Source organism: Bufo gargarizans, chromosome 1 (genome assembly GCF_014858855.1).
Source record: "Bufo gargarizans isolate SCDJY-AF-19 chromosome 1, ASM1485885v1, whole genome shotgun sequence".
In the NCBI taxonomy this organism is placed as follows: domain Eukaryota; kingdom Metazoa; phylum Chordata; class Amphibia; order Anura; family Bufonidae; genus Bufo; species Bufo gargarizans.
Window position 1 is genome coordinate 583,939,291 of NC_058080.1, and position 26,057 is coordinate 583,965,347.

Here is a 26,057-nt window from a genome sequence, read left to right on the forward strand (position 1 = left end):
ACATATTAATACATTAGTAATTTACCAAAGTCTTGCGCGACTTCAGGCGAGACGAAGTTTGGCTCCATGGAGCCAATACATTTTACTGATGTACGGAAACAGCATTAGCATAAAAGTTTGTGAATGAATCAACTGCGGATCTATTATTCCAAGCTCAATTCGCTCAAGCCTAGTTGAGATCTTAGAATCCATTGATGGTAAACTGATGTGTCTTAACATCATCTACTAATCTACTGTATATCTACCTAGTGTTAACTTTTATTTTGCTTTGTACATTGCCTGCAAATATCAGGAAGCATAGGTGTAAATTTGTCCCATTCCATTCACTTGAATGGGGCTGAGCAGCTGTAATTAGATGGTTCCACCATTGCAATGTCAACAGTGAGCAGGTAAATAATGATGATAATGATGAGAACTCAACACTCATAAGAGATCTGCGTTCTGTTCAAACAGCTGATCGTGGGGGTGCTGGAAGTCATACCCCCGCTGACCTGATATTAATGACCTACAGCAGGGGAAGGCAACCTCGGCCACTCCAGGTGTTGTCAAACTACAACTCCCAGCATGCATACTTCCTCTGCTCTTCTGAGAATGCTCATAGAAATGAATGGAGCTTGCTGGGAATTGTAATTTCACAACAGCTGGAGTGCCGAAGGTTGCTGATCTTTGACCTACCCTAAGGATAGGTAATCAATATGTGAAAACCAGTCAACCCCTTTAAGTGGATTATCTCATGTATTTAAAACTCTTTTTTTACTCACATATCAGGAGTACTTTTTTCCTTTTCTGTGGGTGGACAGCAGCTCACCAAGGACCTGCATCTCGCTGGATACATTGCAATTAGCTCTTGTAAATCCCTTCTTTCCCTGCATACAGAATAGTCCCTCACATATATCTTCAGTGAAAAGTATTGCATGTAATGTCTTACCCCAAATTCCTTCTCACTGTCAAGAGAAAGCTATAGCTATGCACTTCTATGAATTTAGAAGTAGGGATATACAATTAAAAAGTGTATAGGCTGATTCACTTGCTTCACTATGTGACCTCTACACCAGCATGAAAAAGAAGAAGAGGGCAAGAAAGCTAGTGAGCATGTTAGCCCACCTTTAAATGGAGGAGAAGGCAGATCAGATGAATAAACAGGAAGGGCCCTACCATAGAGGAAAATGCAATGTACATAAAAAGTTATAATATTTTTATTGCATGTATATTACAATAATACTTCATTGAAATGCTCTGGGATAATTCCTATAATGTTTTGTCTGTATTTCATTTTGTAAAATCGAAACAGTTCATTGGAATTTTGTTTTTTAAATATCATTTTTTTTAACCTGCCCACTTTTAGTTGTTAAAAACCAGCAAATATATCCAGCCAACAGTAAAAACTTTAAATCCAAATATTAAAACCTATTTGACCAATAGGATTTACAAACTTCACAATCAGTATACCGAAAAATACAGCATCTTGGTGGAATGCAAGCATGCTATATCATGGACTCTTTGTCAGTCATGGAAGAACGATGTGTCATACTTTTAAAGCTGTGACGTGTGTGTATAGTATCATCACTCAATGCATTATCAAGTCTTGATAGTATTTTCAGCTTGAACTTCCTAAAATCTTGGCCCATAATGACATACAGTATAGGATTTATACAGCTATTGGCGCTAGCAAGAGCAGTGGCAATTGGTAGGCCAACCTTAAACAAGATGCTTGGTAAAATATTTTGATACATCTCCAAGATATGTAGAATATGATATGGAGACCAGCAGATAAAGAAAGCCACAATGATGGTAAATATGATCTTAAACGGTTTTCCTGATTTTGCCATATGGTTTTTCTTGAGCTTGAAGACAATTATAGCATAACTAATAGTAATAATTATGAGAGGGATTAAATATCCAAATACAAATCGCATCATGGTCATCATGGCATGAATTTTTGGCCCATTTCTGATACCGAACATTGTATAATTATTAAAACATATTATACTGTTGTCCCTAGGTTCAGTGTCCCGGAAAATAAAAGAAGGGGTGCTAAGGAGAAATCCAATCATCCATGCTCCAAGAGCCAGAACACTGGCAGGTTTTGTAGAACGATGATTTTGAGACCAAACAGGAAATATAACGGTTATACAACGATCCAGACTAATGGTGGTTAAGATAAGGATGCTGGTGAACATGTTCAAGAACAGAATAAATGAGTTCATTTTGCACATGGCTTTTCCAAAAACCCAGTGATGGTCCATTGCTGTATAGACAATAGTCAGAGGTAAGGAAAATGAGAACATGAAATCTGCCAATGCAAGATTCAACAACCAGATGGTGTTGACGGATTTCTTCATCTTAAATGCAACAATTCCAATTACGAGGCCGTTCCCAATGACCCCGAGTATGCATACTGCTGAGTATAGTACAGAAGGTAGAATTTGTAGCGAAATGCTTACTTCATTTTCCCTTTCTGTATCAGTGACATATAAGGATCCGTTTTCGTAATAATAGTCATCGTAGTAATTGTTGTTATTATTGTTGTAACTGACATTCATGGTCTGAAAAGAGAAAATTAGATAAGCAATATGGCATGTATACTATATGGGTATGCTAACTTGAGAGACAAACAAAATGATATCCAATGAGCATTTCCTTCCCTTGTATGGAGCTGCTGATTCCATTGATGTCTGCTTATTTCAGAGAAACAGCTGGTTTTTGCTATGGGAATGTTAGATGCAATGTAAGTTTCAGATACCCTTAGCGGGGGATCCTGAAATTCGCTAATTAATTAATTGTATTTATTTTACTAAATTATTTAACATGTCATTTATGCTACTTTACGATTGCAGTGCTTCATTTTGAAGCATTTTATTGTGCATGTATTTCAGCCACTTCATTACCACACGAGTTTCCGATTTTTTTGTTTTCATTCTTCCAAAGGCCATAGCTTTTGCATTTTTCGTTCACATAGCGGTATAAGGGCTTGTTTTTTGTGGGATAAGTTATACTTTCTAATGGCATTTAGTATTGCATACAATGTAGTAAGAAGCTGGAAAAAAATTCCAAATAGGTTAGAATTGAAAAAAATCCCATTCTGCCATAGTTTTATGGGTTTCGTTTTTACAATGTTCTGTAAGTGGTAAAATTGAGATGTTCACTCCATTCTGTCAGTACGATTATAGTAATACCACATTCATATAGTTTTTCTTGCGTTTTAATTCTCATGAATGAATTTCTTTTTGTATCACCATGTTCTGACCCCTCCCCCCATCCTATGGCTTTTTTCTTTTGAACTGCCCATTTTTTTCTGTAACAGCATTCACCATACTGAATAACTGCATTTACATTTAAAAAGTACAGGCATTTTAAAATACTGTTTATTTTATTTATAAAATGGGGAAAGGGGTGATTTGAATATTTATATACTGTATTTTTTTTATTTTTAAAGTCCTTCTAGGGAACTTAAACATGTGATCATCAGATCGCTTCTCCCATAGACTGCATTGAATTACCATTAATTACCACTGCAGTTTATGGGAGATTTGCTATGTTCATATGAAGCCTTTAAAAGGCTTGTGGCTACCCCAGAGAATTAACAGCACCTCCAATCTCCACATGGGAGAGCTGTTCGGGCCAAGGGAGTGCAGCACTGCCAGGGAAAGACACCTCAGGTGATGTGGTCACGAATGTCTCCAGGTGTTTGACGTGTAAAACAGCAGAAACTCAGTGGCCATAGTAGGTGTTTAATATATTGATAACCTATCCTCAGTATAGGTCATCAACATATGATTAGTTGGGACCACCTCCTGGCACCCCTGCCACTCCTGTGAGTGCTGTGGCCTCTTCCCAGGCCAGTGACATCAAGTTCATTGGTCATATGGCCTAGATGCTGCTCAGTCCCATTCAAGTGAATAGACCTGGACAGCAGTACCAAGAAAGCCACTCTACAATGTATGACACTGTGCTTGGTATGCTGGGAAGAGGCCACAGTGCTCATCGAAGTGCCATGGCCTCTTCAAATAGCTAAACAGTGGGTATGTCAGGTGTTAGACCCCCACCAATCAGATATTGGTGGTCTATCCTGAGGATAGGTCATAAATATATAGTTTGGGCACCTGTTTAGGCCTTTTTAAACAGCAGTATTTTATTGAGAAAACATCCCTTCATAGATCTGAGATCATTATTGTCAAATCCTATCAACTCAGCATGATTATTTTAGCTATTTTTTATTTTATTAAAAACAATTGTATTTTGTTCTACCTGGAATACTGGGAATAATTCAATGATTTTATCTATCGTGGAGAAGGCAGCAGGACTCGTAGTTTACAATTTTAATCTACTGAATCTGGTTATTTTACAGGAGGTTATATTATATTTTTACTGGATTTCATTGCTTAACTTATATTAGCATTTCAGTCTTTTTGCTCTATGAATATTACAAGCAAAATAAAAAAGGTGAGTAGCCTTTCATAAAATTTTGCATATGGCACCAGCATTAATAAGGTAATTCCACTTTATTCTGAGTACAGTTCATCTAAGGCAATGTTGTCGGCTAAGAGTCTGGAAATGCTGAGCCTAACTCAGAAAATCTAAGAAAGATTGTAAGTATTGTAATTGCATTTTCGCATATGTGCTGGCTAAATTAGAGCTGGAATCTGCTTGGATACTATCGGCAATACTGAAAAGACAAAAAGAGTAAAGCCTCATTCACACGTCAGTGTTTGGTCAGTGATTTCCATCAGTGATCGTGAGTCAAAACCAGGACTGGAGCCTCCACAGACATAAGGTATAAGGGAAAGCTATGCACCTGTTCTGTGTTTAGAGTGGCACCTGGTTTTGGCTCAAAATCACTGATGGAAATCACTGACCGAACACTGACTGTGTGAATGAGGCATAATACTGTATAAAGTAAAGGAAAATTTACTCACCGATTCTGTGCAGCAATCCATTGGAAAAGATGGATGTATCTGGCCACTTATATGCTCTGCAATAGAAAACACATTTTATCAAAAGTAATGAAATTGATAGGAATACTGACAAAACTGACATAAGTAGCAATTTATTGGTAAGTGACTCTTTGAAGGTTCGGATTCTTCTTGTGAACTTCCAAGGTTTGGAGAGTGTAGGGCAATGCTGCATGGGAAAAGGATGGGAAAGATATCCCTTCCAAAAGTAGGGAACTGTTTCTCTAGTTCCATATACAGTAAAGGGGGCTACATTGTGATTCAACATCATCTCTTAGAACAGCTTTGAAACAATTTCCTCAAAATTGCCACCACTGTGAATAAATTAAGCTTTTGGACTCATCTATTAGACATGTTCAAAATCTTGCCCCGTGTGAAATGTAAATGTGCATTCATTATTGGCTATATAATTAGTAAATAATCTGAAATCTTGAGAAACATACTGCCATACATTTAATTAGGTGCCATGATGTTCATGCATTAACTATCAGTAAGACTATCTCCCAATTATCACTTCCAAAGCCCATTGTCTACTGGTGTCAATATAATAGTATACTGTACATCTGAGATTGAATGTAAAGTAACTCAAATTTTCCGAATGCATGGAGACATGAGCTATTTCTTTATATGACCTCATTATAAGTTACCATTGAGGGATCTATCTGAGTAGATTAAAGCTATTGATGTGCATAAAAATGTGCAAATCTTTAATGTGAACCAGTCACCTACACTATGCTGCCCTCATTGATTTCAGTGGTCTGTCGCTTCTGTGATGGCAGTCAGTAATTTCAGATTACTGACATGCCAGCTCTGCTAGGGAGTCCGATGAGGGTCACTGTCCCTACCTTCCCCCGGCTCTGGAAGATGACTGACTGGTTTCTGTTCTGTTACACATGAGAAATTAACCTGTCAATCATCACTCGGAGGCCAGGAACAGTGAGCTTCACTGGATTCACCTCCCTCGCAGCACTGGCACATGCTGTGGAGTTCAGCATATCAGTACTCTAACCCTAAGTTAACGCCTGAGCGTTTTACAGCGCGTTCCTACGGGCTGTAAAACGCTCAACAAGGAGAAACCAATGCTTCCCTATGGGAATGGTTCTCACCTGGGCGTTTTACAGCGCGTACGATCGCGCTGTAAAACGCCCGACGCTCAAAAAAGTACATGAGCTTCTTTGGGGCGTTTTGTCGCGTGTTCCCGTAAATAGACATTCGCGAACACGCGACAATGGGCGTTCGCTTGTCTCTGTATGCGCGATTGCAAACGCCCGTACAATCGCGCATACAGAGCGCTCCTTTCAGAACGCTCAGGTGTGAACCCAGGGTAAAAGTACTGACTGTCATCACAGAAGTGACAGTGACACTTAAAAGGCAGATTAACCACAGCAGACCCTGATCCCCAGCCCCCCAATAAAACAAAGAATTCAAGTGCCTATGGTGGATGTACATGTGCAGACCTTATGGAAACTTGGAGATAATCATAGAAAAAAAAAAAAATGACACAAAGCAGGCACATTCAAATAAACCCTAAACCTAGATCCATGTTAAAAAACAAAAAAACAAACAAAAAAAAGGCTTTTGATACCGCTGGGTGTAGTTTCTGGGAGTCTACACAAAAATTCAAAGGGGTAGAGTTTTCAAAACTGATGTAAAAAAGGAACACTGGCTTAGTTGCCTATAGCAACCAATCGCATCCCACCCTTTATTTGTCAGAGCTCCTTTGGAAAATGAAAGGTGGAGCCTGATTGGTTGCTATGGGCAACTAAACCAGTTTTCCTTTACATAAATCTCCCCTAAAGTGCATATTATTTATTTTACTTCCATTAAAGAAAATCCACTTACTCAAACTAAAAATAAAGGCATCAAAAATGGTCTCAAAATGTTCTGTCAACACATGTGAACTTTTCTGTGTAACCCATTGAGGGACATTTCTCAAAACAGTCTTGGTCTCCCTGCACTGGCGTGAGATGTGCCTAATTTATGAAAGATACATGCCTCTTAATAAATTAGGTGCAGATCTGCCCTGCTGTGCACCAGATACTGAAGTCTACACCAACTACTTACACCACTTTCTGGCAAAAGTTATAGTAAATCCAGTTGCTAATGTGAAGCCCGGCTCCTCTCACTAAGCCCCATCTCTTTTCTCTGCACCTTGGAAAAGTCCCAAGAAGCTTAAAAAGGTCACAAATGATGGTGCACATATGGTATGTGCCATAATTTGTGACTTTTTTCCACTACAAAAGTGGCGTAAAACTATTGGTAAATCTCGCCTGTTGAATGTTCCTCACCACCATAGCTGACAATTAGCATTACAAATGTGTGCGCACAATTCATATCCTATTGTAAAGTCATTTGACTCTAAGTTTTGACAATGTATTAACATTTCGCCTTGGCATACTGTGGATCTTTCTATTCATGGTGCCCTCACACAGTACAGTCCTAGTGTATGGCCAGTAATCTGCAGCAGCATGGTTATATATTTTGTTAGCTGCCTTGCTTACAGATCTCACTTTTTGCAGTGCACAGGTTGACAACACAACCTTTCTTAAGAAAAACCCTAAAGACTTGCATATTTGAAAATCACTGATCTTTTTAGACACGTGTGAATGGCATTTCATACAATTTACTTTAAATTTACTGCTCTTGATCATACAGTATTGTATACTGTTGACTACAAATTAATATGTCTAAAGATCAGACACACAAAGGGGTTAAACTGGAATCTGCGTTCCATTATACTGTCTGGTAAAATGCCAGTCCCTATGATAAAAACCGTGCAGACCTCATTATAGTCAATGAGGTCTGTTGTGTGTCACTGGGGTCCATCATGCAACAGATCTGGCATTTCTGTTATTTCTGTAGAGCAGCAGAGGATAACAATGCAAATGTGACCGATACCTTAGTCTTCTTGATATAAAATACAATGGATTTGTGTGGGTTAAATATTTAGCCTGAAGCAACGAACATTTTAGAAAAACTCCACAGACCTAAGTTAATTAAGATGCTCAAGTAGTCAGAGCATAACCTTTGAGAACTGCTCGTAGTACATGCATTATATGTTGGCCTTATGCTTGTCATTTTGCTTCATGTCTCATATTCTTCTCTATTGAGAAATGCTGCTCACATTTTATTATTCCTAGAATAACATAGATTGCGAAAATTGTGTCCTTGAAAAAATAAGGGCAGATAGTGATAGATGAAAGAGTGGATCGGCAGGAAACGGGCACACTATTTATCTCAAGGTAGGAGTAACAGAATATCTTTTAATGTAGTGTGATGAAGACATGTTTTTCATTCTCTCATCTTCTGACCTTGAGTTCAAGTGTGATTCATAAATAAACAATTTAAACTTTATAAATATTCCTGATCTTGTCGAAAACCCAGTTTGTGTGGACATCCAGGACATATGAAGGTAAGATACATCTGCAGTCTAGTCTGTCTCATTCATCGGCATGACCTCTCAGCACCGTCGCCGATCAGCTGTTGAAGGGTCTGTGGTACAAGTGCTGTGTTCTCTTCAATGTTTATCTGCATGCCGTGGTGGTGCACAGTTATTACAGCTTCCTCTTCCATTCACTTCAATGGGACAAACAAAATTTCCCAAATCAAATCAACAAGAATTCGTATTCAGATGTAACTATTTTTTTTTTCAAAATTTGGGTCAAATTTGATTAATTTACAATTCATTAACTCATCAATATTTGATCATCCCCACACCCCCATCAATCCACTTTTTCCTGCAGCCTCAAGCACCAGGATTAGCACTGTGAATGAAGTCAGAAGCACACCTCTATTCAGAGTGTGGTGGCTGTGCCAGGTTACTGCAGCTCAGCTCTTGTTCAAGCAAAAGGGAGCTGACCTACAGTAACCTGGCACGGCAAGTACACTCTGGCTGAGCTTTCTGCTATACTCGAAGTGCTAGTTCTAGTACTGGAAGCTGCAGGGAACAGCTGATCGTGGGGGTGCGGAGTGTCAGACCTCCACTGATCAGATATTGATGGCCTTTCTTCAGGATAGGTCATCAATATCAGTGAGTCCCAGTCAAAGCCCAGTCCCAGTTAAAATAAAGCTGTTAAGCTGGAGGCATGTGTCCACAGCTGGCTCCCTATCAGCCTCTCTATTTAGCTGGGCTGTGGATCCACCTCCTCGCCTGAGCTTTGAGGTTTTCTAGTCTCTAGTAACCAGCAAAGGTATGATCTCTTGTCTGACTACCCATGTACAGTACCTTGCCTGTCTACCAATTCTGCTCCTTGCCCCCTACCCCGACCTTCGAACTGTTACCTAGACTATGCATGTACTAAGCCTGCCCCAACCTTGGAATTGCTAAATGGAATATGCACATGCTCAGCCTGCAATTGGACTGTGTTCAGACTATGCTTTTTGCCTGAGTCCTTGGTTCGTCGCACTGGTGTCTCTGACCTACATGGGACACCTGTCATCTACACCAGGACTGCTCCAGGAGGTACCAGTCTGGTTGGTTCCCTGCTGCAAAGTCCAGATCCCTCTACAGGGGTGATAGGTGAATACCTGGGAACCTCTAGGACAATGTTGTTAGGTATAGACAAAGTTAAATTGGTTAGTTGGTCCATACCCACTGTGCGCTACAGAAGGGTTGAATAATAAATGGATTCTGCTCTCCTTTCAAATACTGCACTGCAGAAAGGATGAGTCATCTAGAATAAAGAGCAGGGCAGCCAATCACTATCCACAGTGGTGAGGTGTTGACCTTTCTGATATTACCAATTCGGTCAGTGATTGGCTGCAGCAGAGTAAACAAAGATTTATGAGGGATCAAGAAACTGTCTGCACAGGAGAAGTTGAGGATTTGAAAGGCAAGTACAGCAGTTTTCATTATTTTTTACCCTTGATCGCTTTATTTGAAAATGTATGAGGATGAAAAATATTCTTCCATCACGCAGATGTGGCCACTTACCAGATGCAAAGCTTAATTTTCGTTACGTCTAGCTAGGTGACACTAAATTCTACTAGACAGACCTACATTCCAGACATAGCCTTGACACAAAAGGATGAACGTTACTAATTCACATGGTGTCATTGTGGTCATTTGTCATTAGAGTAGTCATCAATTTCAGTAAGCAGATATAAATGCATTTTGCTTGCAGTTCAGATGGAGTAGAATTATTTAGACAAATAATCCAAAGACACTGATGGGCTAGCAGTAATTGTGATATATGGGAAAAATAACCTGTATCTGTGCTTCAATGTTTTGCTTGACCTCTTTTAGAAGACAGATGCCCTGTATTACACTTAGCCTGGCTGTGATGATATTCACAGCTTGATCTTTGGCAGACTGTATGTGAAAACTGTAGACTTTGGTTTTACACATTTAACTTTCTATTAGGGTTAAAAACCAAGATGGGGTAAACACTGAGGATTTTTTCCTGGGGGGATTCACAGCAAAATACAAGTTGGTATTTTTTATAATTTATAATATCAGAAACCAACAGTAATTTGCTGAAGTTCTGATGACACTCAGAAGTATATAATATGATGGACATACATTTTCAGAAGTAAGTAGCTGCCCTATACTAATTAATTGTTAATTAATAATTATTTTATCTGTCCAGCGTACAATATTTAATTTTCTTTAAAGGGGTTCTCTGGTAATCAGTATTCTGTCCTTTGCTTTACATAGTACTCGCCCATGCCTCGCTCCGTTGATCCTGCTGTCTCCTCTGAGCGAGGTATTAGTGAGTACTATGTAAAGCATCTTCCCTCCACAGGTTATTACATAATAATGAGTAGGTGAAATGACCGGAAAACTGGAGAAAGCCCTAAAAGACGTAGACAGCGAAAGTTCATACTGCTTCTTAGATAGTACAGCTAAAAGCCGATATGGGTATGACATCCCCAATAGGCATTATTTCAGTTTGCCAGTTTCCGTGCCCTAGATTTGGAGAGACCCCTGTGAATATGAATCATGAATATGAACATGCATCCCTATAATATGTACGTTTGAGTGCTCAGAAGATGGCTACATCAACTTTTAGATTCTCATTAATGCTCTTCTGGAAAAATCTAATTAATATACCAGAGTTACAAAATTTAAGGGACACTGCCATCAAAATGTATTTTACCGCATATTAACAACCTACCGTACTGTATATTAGAGATGAGCGAATTTTCAAAAATTAGTTTCAATCCGATTCGTTCAAATCTGCCAAGAAATTGGATTCAAGTACAAATTGATTCCACTTGAATTGAAAGTGCTTGGAAATTTTTTCTCTCACTGTCTCTCACATACAGTATGTAGCAGATCTGAATGTGTCCTATATAGTAGGGTGACGTATGTAGGAGAGCTACATGCGTTATCTATAGAAGGGTGTCATATGTAGCATGGCTGAATTTGTCAAAATTAGAAGTGCATAATATGTAGCAGACCTGAATGTATTATCTATAGAATTATGTCATGTGTATCAGTCGAATATGCCAGGTTTCATAAAGCCAAGTCCACAGGCACATTCAGCTGTGGGTTGGGGCATCCAGTAGGGATTTAGATTCTTCAAGACTTATAAGGTGAGAACTACAACACTCAGCATGCCCATGATGTAATTTTGAGCAGTGGATATTATACAGTAGGAAGAATTTCAGGACTAGAACTCCTGTGTCCCAGGCTACAGTTCTTCCCACTGAGCTATTCAGCTGTCTGGACAGCTCCTGTGCTGAACTGAAGCCTAGTTCCATGTGCCTCTAGTTTCAGGCACATGGAACTAGTTTGCTCGACCATGTTCCCTGATTGAACATTCTATTTAAGCCCAGCCTTGCACTTCCTGCCTTGTGAGATTATTGTGCTTTTTCTGGGAAGTCTTTATTACCTACTGACTCCAATTAGGATAATGGAATCAACATCTTTGACCCCAAGCTGGGTATCATGACCTCTGACCCCATGCTGGGTATAATTACCAGATGTTGATTCAGTTACATATTTATTCCCAGAGAATTATTGTACAGTCACTCAGAATTGAGAAAGCTCATTGGAATAATGAGTGAAACGTTTTCAAGAAATCTACAGTAAGTCCAGTTGCCTTGATTTATTCTTTACAGATATACCATGACCTGGATAAATGAGAACCTTCACAGACATTCTGCTTTCAGCCTGTAATCAAGCTAGTCTCTCCTGCTCTGTTGCCAATGCTGATGCTCAATCTTGTGCATCGGTCACTGGCTTTCTCTTAAATACGGTATTTGCCTACTCCTCTAATACTGACGCTCCATCTTGTGCATCGACCACTAGCTTCCTCCTGACGACGATATCAGCCTTGCAATTACCCCTAGTAGTTTCATTAAAAGACTCCGAACCAGACCCGGATGCACATAGAGTGTATATGGAAAGATGTATAACTTCCATTATTTCCCTGGCTACCAGATCTCACACAACTGCTCCCAACATACAGAAGAAAACAGTAGTGCCATTACCTCTCCTCCTCCATTCACAACACCAGAGCTTCGCCCCTCATGTCACATGATGATGACATCCATGGGTCCTTCTATACCACTTTTCCTCTCTACTTCTTTCTCTCAATCTCTGGATAAATTCTACCCAAACAAATCTGAAGACAATAAACTATTTGTAAATATTTTCTGTACGTTTTTTTGGGGGCTGGATGGTTTTCCTGTTACTGTTCCTGTTTCCAGTGTTACTAGCTGCAGAGCTACCAATTTCTAGTTTCCTCTTCTGCCATTTATGGTGTCTGCACTGCTTCTTAGACTGCCTGATGCATACCGTGCATTTGGTAGTCCAAGACACTTCCTGCTGCCCTTTGATTGGCCAGCACTGCTCACACTTCCCATGAGGTACGCTGCACTTGATTTATGGGAGCACCAGCCAGAACAGGAGGAAGTAGGTGGGGAAGGCCATAAGCAGCATGGTGCAGCAGGAGGAATGAGTAGCATTCCGGCGGCCATGTGTAGTATGCCAGACCTGTGGTATTACAAATTGTATATTTTTATGTATGATATGTTTTTCTGTTTGTATCTGGCCTTAGTTCCCAGTACGGAAAGGATAGCATAGGTTTGCTGGAGCAAGGTTAACTACCCTGTTCCTCTCCTCTCGGGGAGTTGTTATCTAAAGGCTTGGCTCCTAGAAAGATTCTTTAGAGTGAACTACTCAAATTGCCTTAATGTAAAGACTTGACACAGCAGAGTGAACTGCTACATCAGCATCTACAGACACTGCTGTAAGGTGAGGGATTACAGCCAAGCCACCCATCACCAAAAAAACACTAGGCCAGTTTCAACTAAGTGCTGAATTGCCAACAACATCTGCCTCCATATCCTTGCTGGTGCCAGAGAATAATTTCACTAAATGTCTACTGCTGTATTTATTTTCGAGTTCTAGGTTGCACTTAGTAAAGAGGACTTTGTTACATTTAGCTCTGGCCTCCTTCTTCAGTACTATAATTCCACTGCATTGATCCCCAGGGAGCAATGGCCTAAGGGAATACAACTTGACACAGCACTTGATTGGGGCCACTACAACTGCCATTCTCTACACCTGCTCCTCAGGAGGTCATTGCACATGCACAGAGGGAGAGATAAGATGCAGATGAACATGGACTGGCAACATTACAGTAATGTGGTTTATGTGAGAAATCAGGTACCTCTTCACCCATTTTATGACTAAACAGCTTTACTTATGAATAGGCTTTACATAGGGCAAGTGACTCGATAAGTATACATTGCTGATTAGTGATGTGATAGTGATTCCACAAAATGCATAAAGCAAATTAAACACATATAACCTGATAGGTTTATTTGATTTAGCTAAGAATTATGCATTACAAGTTATATATTATGCAATATCACTTTAAAATATAAAGTGATATAAAACATGCAATTTATGTTCACGTACTTTCCTGGGATTGATTATCCCCTTCAATGAGAAAACATTATCTACCATTGAGGGAGAAATTGAAGGGATATTAGACTGTACAAATTGAGTGTCCCCAAGAGGAAATGGATACTATCAATAGAGATATATTCAAAATACTACCAAATACATACAACGCCGTCCACGACCTGTTCCCTCCCTACATCTCTGAGCTACTTTCCCGATACATCCCCTCATGCAATCTCCGATCCTCACAAGACCTCCTTCTCTCCTCTCCTCTTATCACCTCTTCCCACAATCGCCTCCAAAATTTTTCCAGTGTATCCCCGACACTCTGGAACCCGCTACCCCAACATATCAGACTCTCACCTACAGTGGAATCCTTCAAAAGAAACCTGAAAACCCACCTCTTCAGACAAGCCTACAACCAGTGAGTGACCCTGCTGACTCTATACCACCATGACCAGCTTCCCCCTTACCTACTGTGTCTTTCTCCCATACCTTGTAGATTGTAAGCCCTCACAGGCAGGATCCTCTCTCCTTCTGTACCAGTCTGTAGCTCGTTTTTTTATGCTTAGTGCAATTGTCTGTATTATGTATGTATATCCCTTATCATATGTACAGCACTATGGAATGAATGGAGCTTTAATAATAAATAATAATAATAATAATAATATGGACAAATGGTTGCAGGAATGGGGTGATCAGATTTCAGCGACCAAAACTAAGAAATTCCAAAGGGATGTGTTGGATAAAGAAAACAACAGGATATATAGATGGCGGTCCAGAAAGGCTTTGGACGCGCAAGTTCTTTACCTGTATCTCCGATATCATCTACGAATACTAATACATCACAGGTTTCCCCCAAATCCAATAGATACCCCATGCCATTAGGGAAAAGGAGATTTGAGGGAGACGGCCATCAAGGGAGAAATAAGAGACAAGAAAATAGCTATGGTAATGGCTCCTCTGCAAACCTGAAGGTAGTTAATTCATCTGATCAACCCCTTACATCAGCACAAATAGAGTTTTAATCCTTGGTTTTAGCTTTTGTCCTGCCACTAAACTTGATAATTTTCTTCTAGTAAAAGATTTACAACTATTTGCACGGAAACTGGCTTTTAAGAAGATCTTTGCCAGGAAACAAGATGAAAATGATCAGTTAGAATCTATTCAGGAACGGGAAGTTCTGCTGGTTTTGAGGGAGCTTTTGAAAGAACATAAAAGGGGTGAGTACCCTTCTAATCTTTTACCCAAATCCACCAAATTTCCTCAGACTTCACTCTGTCCAGATATAGATTTATTTGGTAAATTAGTGTCTGAGGAATAAAAAAAAATACCTGAAAATATTTATTTTGATAATCTTGATAGGGAGCAGAGAGAGGCTACTAGTCAACTATGGCAGATGAAGAGGGGGGTTCAAACCCTCAGATAAAGAAGGAAATGTGGTATCATGGCCTACTGAAATGTATGAGAAAGAGGCCTTTCGGCAGTTAACAGATGGAACATGCTGTAGGAAACTTACATTTAATCCTCTCTCGAAATATCAAACAGAATTGGAGTGTATCCTCTTATAGGCCCAGGATGAAGCAGTTTTGGACATTCAACAAATTATAGGGATGAAGGTGGCGGAACCTACAATACCAACACTATACCTGCTCCTGAAATTACACAAAGATTTACATACACCACCAGGTAGGGCAATTGTGGAAGGGATTAACAGCTTTATACATCCGTTCTGTCTTGATTTGTATCTGAAACAGTTTGTGTAATTATTACCATCTTATACTAAAGATAGCTCTGATCTTTTAAGGAAAATCAACGGTATTCCTATCCAATAAAACATGCTTCTTGTTGCGACGTTGAATCCTTATACACATCCATCAGACATTCAGATGGGGTGACAGCAGTGGCTCGTACGATGCAGATGAGCAGTCTGGATTCAAAACTCGATGAGTTTATTTGTCGAGCACTGGAATTTGCCTTAACACAATTTTTTGGTGTTTAAGGAGCGTTTTTATCTTCAATTACAAGGTACGGCAATGGGGGCGGCCTTTGCAGTGTTATATGAAGATTTATTTTTGGGCCAATGGGAATGCAAACTTTTTATGTCCAATCCGGTACAGTCAATTGATAGGGTCCAATTTTGGACCCAATACATTGACAATATTTTGATTATTTGGCAGTAATCCACCCAGGAGCTGGAGGAATTTATCGCTACATTGAACCGAAATGAAGGAGCTGGAGGAATTTATCACTACATTGAACAGTGCGGAGGTGCTGGTGGTCGCACGCACTAAAGTTAGGGTAGGCCCCCACTTGAAGAGGAAACCTTGTAGTAGGTAAGTGGGCCTATGCTCTTTGATCAAACTGTATACCAATGCCTTCTTTTACTGCATAGCATAAGGTTATATTTATTAATATTGTGCTGTGAAGCCATGTTTTATTATGCTGAAAAACAGGTGTTATATTAAAAGCATAGTATTGAGGATGTGCGGTCCCAAATTTACTCTTCACTCTCACAGCACCCATTCGGCCCAGGAATTTTTAATCAGCAGGAGTCTGCTAAGGGTCTATAAATTCCTACTATCTCTCATTTGGAGTTCCTGAAAGTCTGTGAACAGGTCAGCTTTTTGCACCTGTTCACATTATGCGGTGCTGGGCGGTGGCCATTGCTTCTCTTATGCTGTGGTGGTGGAGCAATGGGACCCAGGGCCAAGGTGGCTTTGCCGCACAGTGAGGGTGCTGTGTGGCCACTGGGTCCCGTCTCTTGCTGGCGCAGTGCAGAGGTGCTGGTGGTTGCTGCGCAGTGCCGCACTAAAGTTAGAGTAGGTCCCCACTTGAAGAGGCAACCTTGTTGCAGGTAAGAGGGCCTATGCGCTTTGATCAGACTGTATACTAATGCTTCCTTTTAGTGCATAGCATAAGATTATATTTATTATTATTATTGTGCCGAGAAGCCATGTTTTATAATGCTGAAAAACTGTTGTTATATCAAAAGCATAGTATTGAGGATGTGCGGTCCAGATTCACTCTCACTTGTTATGTTTATAACATTAAGTTGACATACAAATATAGAAAACAGAAGGTGGATTTTCTAGATATGGAATTATTGGTGGACTCTATGGGATATATTCAAACTGATCTATATAGAAAACCCACAGCGACCAACACAGTGTCACATACATCCTCGGCCCACCCTCACCATTTAATTAACAACATTCCTGTAGGACAGTTCTACGGATAAAACAGATTTGTTCAGATGAGACAATGTTTAAAAAATGGGCAAGTGAACTTACTGGCAGGTTTCAGCAATGAGGTTATAGTAACTGATCTATTAGGAAGGCCTTAAGGAGGGCAGTAAACAGCAATCGTGAGGTGTTGCTACATAGTAAGAGTAAAACTGAAACTGTGAATTCAATTTGTTTCATCACCAATTTTAATTCCAGGTGTGACCTAGTCCGACAAGCGTTGACAAAATCTTGGCCAATCCTAAAAACTGATCTGGAACTTTGTGAATATATACCTGAGAAACCGGCATTGACCTATCGTAGATCTGAAAATCTGAAGGACATTCTTGTTAAAAGTCATCACCAAGGTGTGAGACCTGGTAGTATCTTTGGCTCTGAAGGCCCAAAATTGGGGTGCTCCCCCTATGGAAAATGTGTAGCATGTCCAAACATTGACAAATTTTAAATGTTCCAGGATGCAAGTGGCAAGGAGATATATATATATATATATATATATATATATATAAAAGATCACCTATAAGATTGACTGCTCGACAACTGGAATCATTTATCATGCCACTTGTCCATGGGGGAGGCATATGTTGGGATGACTACACGAGAATAAAAAAAAGGGTACATGAACATGTACGGGATATTTTTGCAGCCGCAGATAGCGAATTCATCTTGAGTCTTAATTCTCTACCGAAACATTTTAGACTTAACCATGATAGTAATGGTGATCTCCTCAGGGTGAAGGGTATTGATCGGGTCTATCAAACCATTTGAGGAGGTGACTGGAAACAACTCTTAGCACAGAAAGAATCCCGATGGATTCATAAACTCTGTACGTTATCCCCTAGGGTCTTAATGAATATAACAGTTTTGCCCCATTCCTCTGATTGGAATACCTCATTGTCTGATTTTAACCCCCCGTGAAATTAATTAAAGATGGGTGGCATTGAGATTCATCTTTTCCCTGCTATTCCTTGATTCTTTCTGCTTTTGAAGAATATGGGTGGCCCCATTTGATGCCGGATGTTATGTTTGGAGGGTCTTTATTTTTATATTTATTGTTCTTTTTATCTCAATTCTTTTTAGATTCCACTTACCTTATTGTATCTTCTGGATGACACTGAGTGATGGATACCCGATTTAATCCATTTTTGTTTGCAATGGATAATATCGACTTGTCCCTGGATATTCTATGGATCTGATGTATACTATTGATTTATTTATGATTTGGCAGTTCATGATTTTTTTATTAGCTTTTTATTAATATTTGGGTAATGGTCTTAGTTTTGATATTTGACACATAAGATTTTTATTTTTTATTTTAATTTGTGTAATTTTTCCATTGTCCTGTTTTCATTAATGGAGTGGGGAGTTGGGTGGGGACATCTGTGTGCAGGGTGTCCTCGCAGAACTTAGGCCTCATGCACACGACCGTTGTTGTGGTCCTCATCTGAGCCGCATTTTTTGCGGCTTGGGTGTAGACCCATTTACTTCAATGGGGCCGCAAAACATGCGGACAGCACTCCCGGTGCTGTCCGCATCCGTTGCACCGTTCCGTTGCCCCTCAAAAAAATATAGCATATCCTATTCTTGTCCGTTTTGCGGACAAGAATAGGCATTTATACAATGGGCCACCCATTCTGCAAATTGCGGAAGGCACATGGCGGCTTCCGTTTTTTGCAGATCCGCGGTTCGTGGACCGCAAAAAATTGAATTGTCGTGTGCATGAGGCCTTACTCTTCTCCCTTTTACACTATTAAAACATGATTGTGTGGTTAGAAATGTTTAGTAATATTTCACTTTGCCACTGCATGTTTGCATTATTTGCACATGCACTTTCGCACAACGAACACTTTATTATGTCTATCTCTTTTGTACTTATTTCATTATTCATGTTCTTCACTATATTAAGAATTTTATTGAGCAATTTATGCTTTATATTTATACAATGAATTTTGGGACATGGACTTGATATTGTCTTTTTAATATATAAACTTGTATACATCTGTGGGTATTTATAATTTATTTGTGTGTTGTATACTGTGATACACTGTATACATATCTGAGGTCGAGCTGCTAATGTCCTCACAGCTATGATGTATGTGCCTGTGCCTGTGCCTGTTTTCCAATTGGAGATTGTCCTATTTGCCCTTTATTTTTAGTTTTAATTTATATATTTATTTGTTGGCTCCAGATTTCCAGCGAGAGTCTGGGTATGGTCACATGACCTTACAGTCATGTGATTTTCGGTGTTGCTCTTCACTCTCGCGAGATTAGTGATAACATGTGTTCGATTGCGGTCATGTGATTGGTCGTATCATGGTTCTTGTCTTGTAGGATTTGGAATCATGTGCCTGCTTGAACTCTCGTGATGTTTGTATGTCCCTATGTGTTTTTTTTGGTATTGCGGGATTTATGGAGCCATTTTGGATACACGCGTGATACTGATCACGCGGCGCCATTATTGCTGGCTAAAGCAATTATGCCTCCAATTGGGAAATTCAGTGCGGCAAAGATATATATAGGTGGATGCTACTATCCCTGTATTTTCTTTTTCCCTGACGAAGCCATTGGCGAAACACATTGGATAAGTGGGGGACCTCCATGCAGACATTGGGTGTAAGTTTTTTAATATCCACTATTGTGTGGTTTGTGATACTGGGCTTTATGTGCGGCCTATTGTGAAGTTGCTGTACATTTCAGGTATTTGGATGCCTAGGCAGATTCCACTTGGATTTGATGTCACTGTAGTATATATACATATATATATATATATATATTTATTTTTATTTTTTTCTTTCTGGTACGTTCATATATTAACTTGCCGTGGTCTGCATGTGAGTTAGTTCCCTACTAGTTAGGTTGTTTTTAACCTGTCTTCTCTCTTACAATCATCTGCATTCCTCTGATTTTAATGCAGTCATGTTTTAATTGAATTAATAAAGGAAATTTAATATTACCTTTTGGTGTAATCATTTTGATGCAGGCTATATCACCTTTATTGTATGTTTAGATAAACTTATATATTATGCAATATCTTTTTAAAATATAATTTCAAGAAAATGTTTTTTAGACTAGCCGCTTGCTCACAGAAAGCATAATTTCAGAGTATTTCAGATCTTATGAACAGAGATGAGTGTGTGGGTGGGGGTGTTCATATTATCGTTGGTCTGTGAAAAAAGCATTTGTGAGATAGGACGATGAAATCAGTATTGCAATGCTAGAACCACTTACTGTATAAAGCATCATTAAACAGGAACATTATACATCAGCTATGTAGTAACACAAACCTGCTGATATTGTTACTTCTAATGGATCATCAAATTTTATATCTCACTCATATCAGATGTTGCCTAGGCCACAGAAAACACAGAAAAGGGGGCCTTTAAAATGATTTATGAATTTGAGCAAGTAGCCTTGTACGCATGATACTGCCCAGTTATCATCTACACAGTTGAGTCATATTATTATGAACACCAGCTAATATCCAGAGTAACTGCCATGTGCAGCATGGACACTGGACAGCAGCTAGATGGGCTGAGAGTGACTCAATAAGATCCTAGTAGATATCTGGAGACATGCTTACTGCAGTACATCCAACAGCTGCTAAAGGGTGTAGGGGAGGGGGCTCCATAGAGTGAACACAAGGATTGAGGCGGTTGCACATACTGTGTGCTCAGTTGAGTTCAAGTCTGGGGAGTTAGGGAGTCAGGGTAGTACTTGGAAGTCTTGGTCATGCTCTTCCAATGAATGTTGGACATTTCTAGCCGAGTGAGATGTTACGTTGTCTTGCTGGAAGGTCCTATATGCCTCAGGGAAGACAATTAGGATGGATGGGTGTATGTGATCTGCAAAGATGGATTCAAACCAAATCAGTTGAGATGACTTCCACATGGATAAATGTAATGAAAACAGTTCCCAGACCTTGACACTGGCACCACAAACTTGTGTTCTTTCAGCAATGGTTCTCTGATGGTTCTAGCCTGACACGCCAATATCCATCCATTCGATGAAGCAGAAAACATAACTGAATGGAATAAGCAACCCTTTGTCAATCAGTGGAAGTCCAATCCATCTGTTTTAGACACACATCTGGTAGCCCATTGGTTCATTTTGGCGGTGAACTGCTCCACTGTAGTGTGTTAGTCCGCCCTCATGCACCTTCATAGCCGACATTCACCTTTCATATCACTGACACACGGTGCTCCACAGTTGCCATGTTGCTTATTCACCATGGTGCACTTTGTACCTCTCATGATACACTTTCACCACAGCAACAGTTCACAAACTGCGCTGTTTCAGAAATACTGATACCCTTGGTCTAAAAAACAATATTCATCTCTTTTTGCAACTCTGATCAATTGCCCGTTTTACCCATGATGGCAGTGAGGAAAATGTGGAAAGTGTCACACAGTCGGAAAATGGTAGCACTGATTGGATAGAGTGAGTCTGTGCAGGGACACACCTCCAACTGGTTACCGCCCCTCTGTACCCTTACTGAAGGCTAATAGCAATTCATTCATAACTTATAGTGCAAATTATAAAGGAATGGCACAACATAGAGCCATAAGAATAGATGCTCCAGAATTGTTATTACATGGGGAATGCATGGAGGTATTAAAACAGGCATGTCAGGAGCAGTGAAAGGTCCTCTTTAACATCTAAAGTACTTTTTCTTTATTAATTTGAGACTAGATATGAGCAAACCTTTTGAGAATTGGTTTAGTTCAGGTTCGTTTAATTTTTCAAAAAGTTTGGTTCAGACCTGAATCAATTGTAACTCAATCAAATTTGCTACAATTGCCCTATAAATTAGTATATAAGACCTTCTAGTCTCCTAGACCTGAGAATTTATAGGAAAAGATGCTATCTCTTTTCGTTACTTTTTTAATTATTTTTTTCTTTTTTCTCCCCCCCCTCCTCCCTAAGCTCTTGAATGCAATTTCAGCACCGCAAATCATGTCTGAGAAACACTGATATACCTAGCTATGGGTAAATGCATGTTTGACAGCGTTTACAAACAGCGTGTTTACAAACACTGGGCGTGGCATGTATTATGCTTTTCAGATTCCAAACCTTCCAAAAATTGTCCCTATCAAGATGGTGTTTATATATACAGGTTGTTATGGGGAAAAACAGTGGCTTGTTAGGGGGCCAAGCATCCGAAAATTATGCCTTCAGGGGGGCAGAATGCCTGCCCATATGACACACACACAAGTGATAACTGTCAGAAGAAAAAGTGGCTTGTTCGGAACGAGCCTAGAAGAATTCTCCCTTTTAATTGGGAGCAGCAGCAGTCTAGTGTGGATATGGAAGGAATAAGGTAATAGAGGCACATGGCCACAATAGTAGCGGCAGCAGTAGCAGCATAGCATGGAACATTCAAAGCAGCAGATCGGCTATTTATGGGTAGTAGTAGTAGTAATGGTGGATGCGTAACATCAATAATGGTAGCAGAAGGGGATTAGCTGTGAGGAGTAGCAGCTGCGGATGTGGCAGCAGCAGCAGCCATACGGTACATGTTAACAGGCAGGCAGTGGCATGATGGCAGCAGCAGCCATCGGGAACATGATGGTAGGCAGATGGGAAGACAGCAACAGTAGCAAGATGGGACATCCTCAGCAAGGCCTGATCTATTTATCAAACTCAGGAAGGGAAGTGTGAAAATCCTCTTGAATCCAGACTTGGTTCATTTTGAGAAAAGTTATGTTTTGGACAATGGTGGAGGGCAACTTGGTCGATTTGGGTGTCACCAATTCCCCTGCAGATCAGAAAACCTTGTCCAAGATGACTGAGCAATCAAGAAGACATAGAGCATGCTGGGCCATTTCGGGCCACCGTTCTAGTCTGCCTGCCCAGAAGTCCATGGTGTCAGGGTATGTGCTAAAGACAGGCCAGAGTATGCAAGCTGCGTACAGAGCGTTTCCTGGTAAAAACATAATTTGACCTCTCTTTCAGAGTAGGGGAAAAATTCTCTGATTTTGATTTAATAACAAGGGTCTAAAAGAATGGGTATCCAGTAATAATCAGACTACTTCATTTAATGATATGCCTGTCAGTGCATAGACAAGCATACAGATCAACATTCCTGGCAGCATGCCCAAGGAGCCAGTTATTTCCGGCTCTGTTCCTCCACTGAGATGATTGGTTGCTCTAGCCGGTGTCACCCTTATCATCATGGCCCCGGATGTCTATTAAAGTGGCTACTCTCGTCCAACACAGCATGGCAACATTTGACTTGACACATGTGATAGGAAAGAGGGGGAGCTGGAGTAGGCGGATAAGTGCCTGGTGTGGAAGCCAAGACAACACAATCAAGGAGAGATCAAAAGGACTTGGCCTTGTTGCTTGGGTACTGCCTCACCATTGATGCAAAAAACATTGACCCATTGGCCATAAAACACATGTATTTTTCCTGCTTGTAACAGCTGGTCTAGGTGTCCACCATGGCGTACACCTACCTACACAGTGACAATCACAAGGAGTAGCCCATGCTCTCTTCCACGTGAGAGTAAGTACAAGGCAGGGATGGCTTTTTGGGAGAAATAATGCTGGATAGGTATCTTCCAGAAAGGCTGATCAAACACCATCAGCTCTCTAAAAGCAAAAGAGTCTACTAAATGGAATGGCAAAAACTGCACCTCAAGCACCTTGGCCAGGTTTGCACACCAGCTGATTGATGGGTATGTACAGTTGCTTCCTGGCCATGCATTCTGTTATCAATAGCTGACGACAGAGCTGAGTCTGAGCAAGAGAAGCAGAAAGTGATGACAATGATGTGAAAGACATTGCATTGTCTTTGGATGAGCCCTGGCTGCCACAAAGGAGATAGGGAGAAGGAGGACGTAAAAAGTATATATATATATTTTTTTGGGTCTGCGCTGAAACAACTTTGATAGAAGTTTGCACAAAAACTACAGATTTTTCAGGTGGCTGTTCCACTTGATCTTCTTTTTCCACCTCTTCAGACTCTGAACTGACCAGCAACAAGCATATTCATCATTCCTCCCCAGTATATAAATCAGCCGGCAGCAAACGTTAGCGTATGTTCCTTTATAGGAAATCAACATAGAGCAGACCCGTAGGTAAAAGCACTCAGTATACTTTATTATGCTCACAGAGTTTTCCTCTTTCAACAACGCATATATAATAAAAAAGCTGCCCGACCCGGGTTTCGCTCCTGCTTCATAATATTTATTACAACACTGGGACTATTGTAAAATTCACAGAGAAAAGATAAACAAAGATAAAAAAACATCCTGCACGATAAATTTGTGGATGTCCATGGCTAGTGGCACCTTCAAGTGTGAATGTGCTTATATTTTTTTAATGGGAGTAGCATTCTTGTGCACTTTTGCCCCGCCTATCTAACAGGCGTCTTTAATTAGGTGGTACATGTAGCTGTGCTTGCTCCTCCTCTCATCAGTTGGATGCACATAGAGGTGACTAGGAGCAGCACACTATATGTGAAGGGTCTTCTCTCCTGAACATGAAAGCCCAATGGCATAGGTAGGTTTAGAGTAGGACCTGCCTGACTGAGATCACCTTGGCGCGGGTAGGTGGGCACAGATGTGTTTTGATCAAAATATATTGGCTGAGAGTCTTGGATTTTATCATATCAGAGTGAGGGCTTAGTCTATATATAATGTTTGCATCTATTGTGTTAGTGCATTATTATCTGCTTTCTGTGATTTTTTTCATAACTATTGTGTCAGACTCTAAATGTTATATAACATAAGAGATGTACTTAGCTGCCTGTTTCATATGTGAACTTTGTTATTTGTGTGGGGCTCCCCCCACTCAAGTCTAAGGAAGTTACTCACAATTTCCACATATGTCATAGCTGCAATAATGTAGCTCAAAATAGTACAAAGATTTTTGACCAAAAAAATAATGTAGAATATTTTGATACACAGGATATACTGTGATGTAGTAAATGCTATTTATGCTATGACTAGTGTTGAACAAATTGAAGGGCAAAATTAACTTTGATTCGAATTACAGGAAAAATTTGATTTGCCGCAAAGCCAAATTTTCTTACACTTCGTGCTAACTAATCCATTTCCCCTGAAATGGCAGTAAAAAATAAATAAAAAATGCTCAACCTCAATGATTTGGCGTAAAGAGGCCATTGAAGCTATCTTAATTGAAGATACCACTCGAAATCTCGCACTCGGTGACATATGATGTCACCATGCCAGTCAGTGTCAAGATGTCATCAAGTCACAGAGCGAGATTTTGCATGGTGTCTTCAGTCAAGATGGCTGCGACGGCCTCTACACGATCAAATGGATAAGGTGAGTATTTTTTATTTTTTTTAACCTGATTAATCCCTGAAAGGCCTAAATGGTAGCCTCAGATGCCACGATCAGAGATGAACATGGCATCTGAGGGGTTCAATGATGGGGGGTGGCGGGATCGTGGGGGGGCTTCTTCACCACAAAGTGTATTTCTTTGTGAAATTCAGCGAAGCAGCCAAATTTAATTTTCCATAACTTTGCTCGTCTGTAGTTATCAACGTTTTTAAAGTCTACGTCTACATTGGCATCCAATTTTCTTTTAATGTTTTCTTGAATCCAAAAAGAAAAAGCTTTTCAATAGATCTCAATGATAAATTACCTATTGTTTTCTGTCTACAGCTCCTTTTGCAGACTGAATGTTCCATTGTAAACCAGGCAGCAAATTATATGTAGTGTAATTCTGCAGTCTCGTATTTTCTTCCATTTGCAGCCTACTTTATATTAAAGTACATTTGATAAGTTACATCAGGGATCAGCAACCGTCAGCACTCCAGCTGCTGTGAAACAACAACTCCCAGCATGCAAACATACTTGGGTGTTCTTCTAACTACCATAGAAGTGAATGGAGCATTCTGGGAGTTGTAGTTTCAAAATAGCTGGAGTGCCAAAGATTGCTGATCCCTGTTTTACATAGTTGCATAGTTAATATGGTTTAAAAAAGACATAAGTCCATCAAGTTCAACCAAGTTATAGGTGGGAATGTGAATTTTAG

General features: G+C 40.0%; 1 protein-coding gene across 3 annotated transcripts in view; it reads right to left on the reverse strand.

Annotated features, from left to right (window-relative positions):
• The window catches only part of CMKLR1 (chemerin chemokine-like receptor 1), a 356,209-nt gene that overhangs the window by 99,258 nt on the left and 230,894 nt on the right, over window positions 1–26,057 (reverse strand). Inside the window, exons 2-4 of one of the 3 annotated variants that reach the window (XM_044275812.1) lie at window positions 8,264–8,528; window positions 4,917–4,972; window positions 1,175–2,546 (exon numbers count right to left, since the gene is read on the reverse strand). In XM_044275812.1, coding sequence (XP_044131747.1) covers window positions 1,485–2,546; window positions 4,917–4,937 — 1,083 coding nt within the window. In that variant the 5' untranslated portion in view covers window positions 4,938–4,972; window positions 8,264–8,528 and the 3' untranslated portion in view covers window positions 1,175–1,484. Of the gene's footprint in view, window positions 1–1,174; window positions 2,547–4,916; window positions 4,973–8,263; window positions 8,529–26,057 lie in introns of those variants that run through there. The other 2 variants (XM_044275813.1, XM_044275811.1) reach the window with 2 other exon arrangements.